General features: G+C 40.5%; 1 protein-coding gene across 1 annotated transcript in view; it reads left to right on the top strand.

Annotated features, from left to right (window-relative positions):
- Positions 1–8,789, top strand: part of LOC137365059 (EH domain-containing protein 3) — a 160,171-nt gene extending 151,382 nt beyond the window's left edge. Inside the window, exon 6 of the mRNA XM_068027898.1 lies at positions 3,632–8,789. Within this exon, the coding sequence (XP_067883999.1) occupies positions 3,632–4,159 (528 nt within the window). The 3' untranslated portion in view covers positions 4,160–8,789. The remainder of the gene's footprint in view (positions 1–3,631) is intronic.
- Positions 8,790–10,931: the final 2,142 nt, after the last annotated feature.

Consider the following 10,931-nt stretch of genomic DNA (forward strand, 5'->3'; position numbering starts at 1 on the left):
CTAAAGCCTTTCCTCCTGCACTGTCTCCAGCCACGTATTCATCTGTTCTGTCCTTTGCATGATATTGGAAGTAATCCAGAGATTACTGAGGTCCTGCTTGCCAGTTTTTTTCCTAGCTCCATAAACTCTGCCTGAAGAACATTATTCCTTTCTACCTGTGCTGTTGGTACCAATATGGACCACAACCACTGGCAACCCCCCCCCCACCCCCCACAGTGCTGTAGCCATTCAGTGACATCCTTGAGCCTGGCACCAGAGAGGCAACATACCATCCTGGATTCATATATGTGGCTGCAGAAATGCCTGTCTGTTCCTGTAAGTTCATTCTTGACTTCCTGCAAAGCCTTATGCAGAGCGACCACATCTATAAATGTGCTATCCATGAAACTCAGCCTCATGGATGTACCGCAGTGACTTTAGCTGCTGCTCGAGCTCCGAAACCCAGAGCTCAAGCTGCTGCAGCTGACAACGCTTCTTGCATGTGTGGTTACCCAGTACACTTCTCATGTCCTGGAATTCCCATGTGGAACAATGTGTATGCTCCATGGGAGTGAGCTGCTCTGCCATGCCTCTATTTATTAGACTATTAAATTTACAGCTTAAATAAGTAAAGACTCACCAGCTACTCCCCAATCAGCTGCTTCCCTTGTGCTGATGTCACTTTATTTTATAGGGAGGTTAACTGAAATGTTTTTACTTAACTCTTATTAAAATCCAAGGTATTTAGATAATTTGTTGAGAAGTTCAGAACCCTTTAGTGTTACTATACATTGCTATTTAATTTTAACTTTATCCTCCAGGTTTGTTTGATTTAATTCAACATTGTAAATTATCAAATTGGCCTTAGTTGTATGCTAATTAATTAATCTGGTATTATATTGAGATTAATTAAATTAATTACTCACCACTCGTGGCTCCTTGACTTATGATGTCATTTTGCAGTATGTCTCTGCCTCTCGCCACTGCTCCTCTCTCTTCCATACTGCTTTGCTGCTCTGCCATTGCTGGTGTTTCCTGCACTGTATGGACATGGCTTTGCCTTGTATGCTGATAACTTGGCTAATGAAATGAAGTCAGACCAACTGACATTTTTGACCTTTTTTTTACAACAAATGCAATTGGGAAAATTGTTCAAACTGGAAATGGCACTTCCGCATTTTTGGTTGCAAGGTTGGATATGAAAATTGACCATGAAAATCTCAAGTAGCTAAATTAATTACCATGTTAGTTAATTACAGGATAAATAATATCCTTTTTTGCTTGAAAATACCTAATTTTTGGACTGAGGTGAAAATTCTTCAAATCCTCTTGGAATTGTTTTATTGGATTCTTTCTTGATTGTGACATGCTTAAAATTGTTTAATGCTAGCTATGTCTGCAGACTATAGAGGACACTTAAGTTGTGAAAGCCATATGCATCAGTACAAGGCTGAAGGTTCTTCCATTTGAAGCAATAGTAAAGTTATTGAGTGCAGAGCCATTAGTTTCACTCTATATGTAGTTTTGTACATAATAACTGTTCTGAACGGTCTTGACAAGGTGGATGTGGAGAGGATGTTTCCTCTTGTGAGTGAGACCAGAACTAGGGGGCACTGTTTGAAAATTAGAGATTGCCCTTTTAGGACAGAGATAAGGATTTTTTTGAAGGTTGTGTGACTTTGGAAGTCTCTGCCTCAGAAGATGGTGGAGGCGGGGTCATTGAATAATTTTAAGGCGGAGGTAGATTCTTGTTGGGCAAGGGAATCAAAGGTTATCAGGGATAGATGGGAGTGTGGAATTTGAGACCCAAACACCTGAGCCATGATTTTAGAGTCATAGTCATACAGCATAGAAACAGGCCCTTCGGCCCACCGCGTCCATGCCGACCATAAAGCCTATCTAATCCCACTTGCCTGCATTAATTCCATATCCCTCTATGCCTTGCTCATTCAAGTACCTGTCCAGATGCCTCTTAAATGTCGCTACTGTTCCTGCCTCCACCATCTCCTCAGGCAGCTCATTCCAGATACCCTATCTATGCCTCTCATAATTTTATATACCTCTGTCATGTCCCCTCTCAGCCTCCTTCGCTCCAGGGAAAACAGACCCATCCTATCCAATCTCTTTTTATAACTCAAGCCCACCAAACCAGGCAACATCCTTGTGAATCTTTTCTGCACCCTCTCTAGCTTAATCACATCTTTCGTGTAGTGCAGCGACCAGAACTGCACACAGTACTCCAAATGCGGCCTAACCAATGTTATGTACAACTGTAACATGACGTCCCAACTCTTGTACTCAATGCCTCGGCCGATGAAGGCGAGCATGCCATACACCACCTTCACCACCCTGTCTACCTGTGTTGCCACTTTCAGGGAACTATATACTTGCTCCCCAAGTTGTCTCTGCTCAAAAACACTCTGCCAAGACCCTGCCATTCACCATATGTACTGCCCTGATATAACTTCCCAAAATGCATCACTTCACACTTGTCTGCGTTAAATTCCCTTCCCCTGTGAGACTCCTCCTCCCCTGACCTATCTTAAGCCTGGTTCCAGCGCCACTCCTCAGTATCTGGTTGCTGCAGCTGCAAGCCTCTGGCTGGCTGGCTGCAAGATTGGGACATCCGGCGGCGGGGTTCTAAATTGTACGAAAGGCCTACTTCTATCCAGTTAAGGGCCTGATTGCCACTAAATTCAGAAGGCTTCTGTACAAGAGCCGACGTGGGAATCTTCGCGTCGGTCTCCCTCATGTCGGGACCCCCGCTGCTAGCACAAAATTCCACCCATAGTCTCAGGGTATCAGATAGGTGACAAATATACTATTTCACCGACTGAAACCAGATAACAATGGTAGTATAAGATGTATTCCAGTGAAACAGTGTACAGGGGTTCTCTGTTCGGGTTGCTCCAGATAAAGCGTTCTGATTTGTAGAGTGGCCAATGATGCTTAATCCATGGAAATGTGTAACGTAAAAATCAAAAATGTAACTTTGGTTCAGCCTTTGCCCTGTATTTTCATTGTTCTTTTGTTTACCTCCATGAGCCAGTAAAACAAGCACTTGCTTTTATATACTCTTTTTCCATCAGTGTGTAGAAGACTGAAGGTATGTCCACCGCCGCTGGCACAAAGGAAGTTGGGCATGCATAAGAGAGCAGAGTTGGAGAAATGTAGCACAGGAGATTAGACTTGTGGAAGAATAAGAAATTTAAACAGGAGGATGAGAATTTTAAATTTGAGGTGCTAGCGAGCCAGGCCAGCAAGCACATGGGTGATGGTTGAGCGATTTGGTGCAAGATATGATGCAAGCAGCAGAGTTTTGGATGAACTGAAGTTTATGAAGAGGGAGGATGGGAGGGAGCTCAGAAATAGCCCAATATAGAGGGGGAGGATTTCGGCAACTGATGAGCTTGGGTAGATATGGATGCAGGCGATGGAAGTAGTTTTTGTGTTGGAAACATTATGTGGTCAAAAAAACTGTAAAGTCTCCAAAACTAATTTTCTGTAGTGATTGCAGCTCTGTCAGTAAGTGTCAGCTTTAGTCCAAATCTTGCACAAATCTGAAAAATCAGCTTTTGTACTCAGTGAGGTCTGCCAGTTTCTGATTCAAGACCGTCAAGGTAACTATTTCTTGTCTCTTGTTTGTTTCCAGGATCAGCTGCAGGCACAAGATTTTGCCAAGTTTCAGCCACTAAAGCTTAAACTGTTGGAGACAGTAGACGACATGTTGGGAAATGATATCGCTCAGCTCATGATCCTAGTACGTCAGGAGGAAACCCAGCGGCCTGTCCAAATTGTGAAAGGCGGGGCCTTTGAAGGCACAATAAATGGCCCGTTTGGACATGGATATGGTGAAGGAGCTGGCGAGGGCATTGATGACCTAGAGTGGGTTGTGATCAGAGATAAACCAAGCTATGATGAGATTTTCTACACCCTTTCACCAGTCAATGGGAAAGTCACAGGTGCGAATGCAAAGAAGGAGATGGTGAAGTCCAAGCTTCCAAACACCGTGCTGGGGAAAATCTGGAAGCTGGCAGACATCGACAAGGATGGGATGTTAGATGATGAGGAGTTTGCATTGGCTAATCATTTAATTAAGGTGAAGCTGGAAGGTCATGAGCTACCCAGTGAAATTCCACAGCACCTGATTCCACCATCAAAGAGAAAGTTGGCTGAGTAAAACTGAGTGGAGGTTACCCTTCCTTTCTGAACTGAAATACAATGCAATGTCACAGAGGATGAATGTGACTGGGAAACTAGGTGATAAAGTCTTAAAGCTAAGTTAGACAAACAGAACAATGTAACTCATAGCCTTTGCATAGTAAAACACTTCTGATTTCCACTATATAGAAGGGGGAAATGCAAATTTTAGATTTTTATTATGAAGCAAATGTATTTAACAAAAAAAAACACAAATATTATGATCTGAGAAGGAATCCAGAGAAATGGTTCAAAGAGCTTGGAGTTGTGGACTGAAGTCATTGTACAGTAAGTATTGCAGTCAAAGCATAGGCATCTTTTTACCATTTAAATGTTTGTTTCAGAGACAGCAAATTCAGTGTTCCATGGTCAATCAGGCAATATACTGTCGCTATTCTCTTCCACTTCTACCCTTTTCCCCTTAATTGTGAAATGTTCTGAGGTGGCGTCTTGTACGTAAAGAGTGCGACAGATGTTGAGTTGTCCATTTGTATAAGGACAAATGGAATTTCTTTCTCCAGATTGTTCCCATCCACCCTGTAACTAATAACTGTTGGGGTGGGTCCCTTTATCCAGGATAGTTTGTATTCCACTTGGGGAAAAAAAAATGGGTGTTTGTATAAGTAATCTTAGAATTTTTCCTCTGTTTTGCAGCTTCTGAACAATGGCTTAGTGTTCACCAGCTCAGTGCTCTGTATGGATGGGTGGATTTTGGAAACAATCAAAGAACCATGCTGGTTTAAGGATAAGTGTCAGGTTATATGAAAGTATTGACAGGAATTTCTATAAGTTGAAAATTTGGAAATGTAACTTTTTTGTTTCATGAAGAGATGTTCCTGTTTTGCTGAGTCTTTTCTCATTCCAAACGAGGTATGTGGAGGCCTTTGCTTTGACTAGTAATCTGTACTAATAGATTATAGTTTTATTGGGCTTGTGTGATAACTGTATAATGTGAGGAAGGTGATGACATTGGCAAAGAAATAGCTGAACCAAACTCCATTGTATGGAGAACTGAATTGTATAGCAGTATATTACTTAAATGTATTCTGTATGCTTATTGATCAGATACGTTGCTATGTGTTGGGAATAACTAAGTAATCAACAGTTAAGATACATAAGTGCATGTGCTCTGACTTAGTACACTGGCTGTTTTTGCCTTTAAATAATGCAGTGGTTTTTCACGTGAGCCCTGTGCATTTTTTTAAACTGGCCTTCAGTGATTAGAAATTAATGTACATGACTTTGTAAACTGTTCAGTGCAATTTCTTCCATTGTGGTTGTGTTGAATACTACCACACCTGTTTCCAAGTATTACTTGTGTTGTTTGAGTTCTTCATAACTGTAAATTTCTTAATCTTTTCATGTCTTGTTGGAAACTGCCCTGGGGAATGCATCCAGCAAGGTATTGAAAGTTGTAGTGAATCCACAGAAGTGCATGCAATATATTTGTGAAGGGTTTGCTGAGTGGGTAATAAGACTCCTCAGATCTTCCATTGTTACTATATCAGCAAGAGGTAGTAAGACTGTCCAACTTTTTCCATCCCAGCCAAATCTGATCTTATCCCAACAAACTGTTATTTTAAGTGTTGTGCTATCGCACTTTTGTAAAAAAAAAAAAGTAATTTCTCAAGTTAAGGTTGCAGTAGGGGTGCATTTTCGTTAGGCATTTGCTGAATGTTTAACTGGTCTAGAACCATTAGGAATACACCAGCCCTATGTTAACAAAAGAGCTGAAAAAAGTTTGATGTCTCAAAGGAATTTTCAAAAAATGTGCACAAAATGTTGAACTAAAATCTCCTGTTTCATTGCACTAGCCCCCACAAACTGAAACATCAATTTTTTTTTTTTAAAAACTAATGAAAAACTGCAAGTGTTCAGTGATAGAATGCTTGAGGAAAGCACGTGCAGGTTTTCACACTTCAGTCATCAGGTTAAGTAAGTGGGATCACTAATACTGACACTTCGGATTAAATTGATGTGAATAGGACAGTCTACTTTTCAGATATTCACAGGATATTGAAGTCATTGTGATTCATCAGAACTTTAAATTTTTGTATGATTTTAAAGAATAAGTTTTAAACTCCAAATGTAGAATCATTTTTGAAAATTTAAACCAGATTACCACTGATTAAGCCTATCGGGTTTCCACAGTTAGTGGGTTTGTGTGTGGGTCTGCAGGGGACATGGGGAAGAACCTGAAACTTGGGCAAGCAATATTCTGCACTTATTTTCCAAGTAAATCATATAGGGGAATGTATTTGTCCTATTTTGTTGGAGGTGGGGATGGGTGGTTGAGAGAGAGATTGAAATGTTTTACATAACTTTTCCCTCATAAGGCTTTGGAACCCATAATTGTAAAGAGGTTGTAGAAGATGCAGGCAAATTGGGCCCAGTGCCTCTTTCTCTTTATGCTATCAGTTTACTTAAGTGATGATCAATTAGGTTAACTCAGCGCTGAACTTACGGCAGGCCCTTTAAAGGCATGCTTACACTGGGGCTCTGCGTGCAGCCCAGATGCTGGGAGCGCATTACCAAAAATGCCTCCTTTATCTCGCACTGCTGTTTTTATATTTGAAGTCTGCTACCAATCTACTACAGGCCTATCCGATCCAGTGAGATAGATTTCCGAACCAGTTGTCGCCATACGAGAGTCTGCTACTGTAGGAAGAAGGTAGTCCAGGCCCTCTAGTTAGGGACTATATTGACCTGAGGGGGGGGTGTTGATACCAGAATAAAACAGAACACCTGTGGTCAATTTGTAGGGTCTGCTCACTATGGGTCTGTATAAGGGGTACACTTCCATCTTTATTGTCTAGTGGGAATTGTATAATACAAGCACTTTCGCACTTTCCAGTTAAATATTTCCAAATAATTAGTGAGACCTTTGGTAAGAATGTAGGACAGTTCAACTTATCCTATAAATAACCACTTCAGTTTTATTTTTGACCAGATGTGTCAGAGGTAGATATTGCATTAGGTCATTATAGAGGGAGGCTTCCTCTCATTGCTGTTTCTAATGAAGTTGTTCATGCATTCTTTTGAACACATCACTGCATATAGAAAACATAAATATTGGCAATCCTTGTGAAAATAACTTCTGTCTTCCCCCTCATTTGGCAATGCTCTTGTCTGTTTAAAAGTTGAGAGTAAGGCCCAAGCGTTAACAGATAACATTTTAATCTTCCAACTATTGGCACGTGCCAAGCACTACTTTCCATAAACTCCCCAGTGTAACCACATTGAACAGTTCTTTGGGTACCCTAATTACATAACACCTAATAAATATATACTTGCATGCATCACTGGTTTTCATAGTTGGGATAGAAGAGCAAAGTATTTTTGCCCACTATTCAAGTGCACTGCTAAAGAAATTACTCCTTTAATAATGTGAAATACTATGGTCTAGTGTATAACCAAATAGTATAACCCTATTTTATAGTAGGTTTTCTTTTGTAAACAAATTGCTGCTGTATGAAACTGAAGTTTAGTACCACATTAGCATTGAGAGCAAAATTTACTGATTATCTGCCAGATTTTAGGAAGACTGGTGTGTACTGTGCTGTTGAATGGGGGATATATTTGTCTCTGTGGTGTAGTTTGCTTTTTTCCAGCAGTCTGTGTTTTAATAGGCAGATGTCAAAAAAGTTAGGGATCCCAGCTTTGTTTTTTTGCTGATATTTTTCTTAAATTTGTGTCTTCCAAGCATTCAGTTCCAATAGACCATTCTCTATTACACTCCTTACTTCAGCATTTAAATCCAAATGTCAAAATATGTTGGACACTACGTATTTATCGATGCACCTGTAGTCCTTTAATCCATTTGCTAATGCATTCCTGCTAGTGATATTGGTATGGTGATTTAATTAGAATTGATATTCATGCCAACATCCAGGATAACACTGTTCTGGGTGCATTGTGCTCAAAGCCTCTGTGTTGAGTGGAACCAGTGATGGATTAAACTTGCTGAACGCTTACATTTCTCTCGTCCGGAAAGTTTAATTTAGCAACGTTGAACAAATTGGGATTTTTTTGGGGGCATTTATCGTGCAAGTCCATGACCGAGTATTGATTTCCCTATTTGCACTATTTAAGGGTTTGTTGTCTCTTTACTGTGAGATTTGGAACAGTAAATACCAGCATTGGTTGTAAATTGAGCATCAGGTGAGATATCACTGTTTTTGAGACTACTGTACTTTTTTTTTTTAAAAACCTAATCATGGTCACTGCCACTTTTTCAAGTATGGCTGCCTAAAGTTTGTTGTGGCAGCTTGAGTATACCTTGAATATCAAGTTCTCACTGCTTCTGACAGCAGATTGGGAGGAGAAAATGACTATGATCATTCAGGTATTTGTGGTCTTACTGCATATTCCAATTATACAGAATCTACACTTAAAATGTATTTGTATTTTGGAAAATTCCATTCTAGCATTTCTGGTTCATCAAGTTATTATGTATCCAAGAGTTTGCCAGAAAAAACTTATTTTCTTCCGATACTTGTCATTTGTCAATATGCTATTGTACATTTATAAAATCTAGATTGTATTAACAGATTTACAGTGTATAAAGCTGTGTAGTTTCTCTGTACATTCTAATAAAATGCTGTCCAGTTCTGTTGCATACTTGTTTAAAATTTATTCAAGAAGAATTTGTATTGCCTCCTAATAGCACGTGCAGATTAGCTGGTAGTTTAATCAAAGGTATTGTAAATATTTAATTGTGGGAATTGTGCAAGGTTCGCAAACTTTTTATATTCTCTGTCACAAATCTATCATTGGTGTGATTTTATTTCTTTTTAGGAGGTTTAACTGTTCTGGTTGCCTCCTAAGGTCTGGCATGAATCCAGGTCAAGCAGGGTAAATCTACAGTAGCTTCTCTTTCCCTGGTTGTTAATGTAAAGGAAATAACAGCAAAGTACATGGTTATTTGGCTCACCTTGCCTGTGCTGTTGACTGGGACAAAGTACTCAACCCATTTCTGTGTCTTCCTGTATCCTGTTGTTCACCGGAAAAAAATAATAGTGAGTATGAAAAAAAACTTGCAAGAAGGGGGAATGTGGGCAATATAAAGACCAGGGGTACATATGAACATATGAATTAGGAGTAAGAATAGGTCGATTGGCCCCTCAAGCCTGCTCCACCATTTGATAGCATGATTAATCTGATTGTGGCCTCAACTGTACTTTCCTGTCTACCTGCTATAACCTTTGACTCCCTTATCAAGCAAGCATCTATCTAACTCCGCCTCCGAAATATTCAATAACCCTGCCTCCACTGCTCTGGACCAAAGAGAATTCCACAGACTAATGACCCTCTGAGAAAAAAATTCTCCTCATCTGTCTTAAATGGGAGACCCCTTATTTTTAAACTGTGTTCCCTAGTTCTAGTCTCTTCCCATAAGGAGAAACATCCTCTCAGCCTCCACCCTGTCAGATCCCCTCAGGATCTTGTATGTTTCAATAAGATCACCCCTCATTCTTCTAAACGCCAATGGATACAGGCCCAAGCTGTTCAGCCTTTCCTCATTAGATGACACCTTCATCCTAGGAATCAGTCGAGTGAAACTTCTGAGCTGTTTCTCATGCAATAAAATCTTTCCTTACATAAGGACACCAAAACTGTACGGTAATCCAGATGTGGTCTCACCAATGCTCTGTACAACTATAGCAAAACTTCCTTTTATATTCCATTCCCCTTGCAATAAATGTCAACAATCCATTTGCCTTCCAAATCGCTTGCTGTACCTGCATGTTAACTATTTGTGCATCATTTACCAGGACATGCAGATCTCACTGTAGTGCAGAGTTCTGCAATCTCCATTTAAATAATTTGTTTTTCTATTCTTCCTGCCAAAGTGGACAAGTTTGCATTTTCTGACATTAGACTCCATCGACCAAATTTTTGTCCACTTGCTTTACCTATCTATATCCTTTTGCAGGTTCTGTGTCATCAGCAAATTTAGCAACATATAGTCAGTTATACAGCACAGAAACAGGCCCTTCAGCCCATCGTGTCTGTGCCGGCCAACAAGCACTTATCTATTCTAATCCCATTTTCCAGCACTTGGCCCATATCCTTGTATGCTATGGCATTTCAAGTGCTCATCTAAATACTTAAATGTTGTGGGCTTCCTGCCTCTACCACCCCTTTTGTTCCAGATTCCAACCACCCTCTGGGTGAAAAGATTTTCCTCAAAACTCCTCTAAACCTCCTGCTCCTTACCTTAAATCTACGTCCCCTGGTTATTGACCCCTCCGCTATGGGAAAAAGTTTCTTCCTATCAATGCCCCTCATAATTTTGTATACTTCCATCAGGTCCCCCCCTCGGCCTTCTCTGCTCGAAGGAAAACAGCCTATCCAGTCTCTTGTCATAGCTGAAATGCTCCAGCCCAGGCAACATCCTGGTGAATCTCCTCTGCACCCTCTCCAGTGCAATCCGATCCTTCCTATAGTGTGGTGACCAAAACTGTACACAGTACCCCAGTTGTGGCCAAACTAGTGTTTTATACAGCTCCATCATAACCTCCCTGCTCTTCTGTTCTATGCCTCGGCTAATAAAGGCAAATATCCCATATGTCTTCCTAACCACCTTATCTACCTGTGCTGCTGCTTTCAGTGATCTTTGGACAAGTACATAGGGTCTCTCTCACCCTCTGTACTTCCTAGGGTCCCACCATTCCTTATATATTCCCCTGCTTTATTAGTCCTCCCAAAATGCACCACCTCACACTTCTCATGATTAAATTCCATTTGCC

Source organism: Heterodontus francisci, chromosome 3 (genome assembly GCF_036365525.1).
Source record: "Heterodontus francisci isolate sHetFra1 chromosome 3, sHetFra1.hap1, whole genome shotgun sequence".
Taxonomy (NCBI): Eukaryota; Metazoa; Chordata; class Chondrichthyes; order Heterodontiformes; family Heterodontidae; genus Heterodontus; species Heterodontus francisci.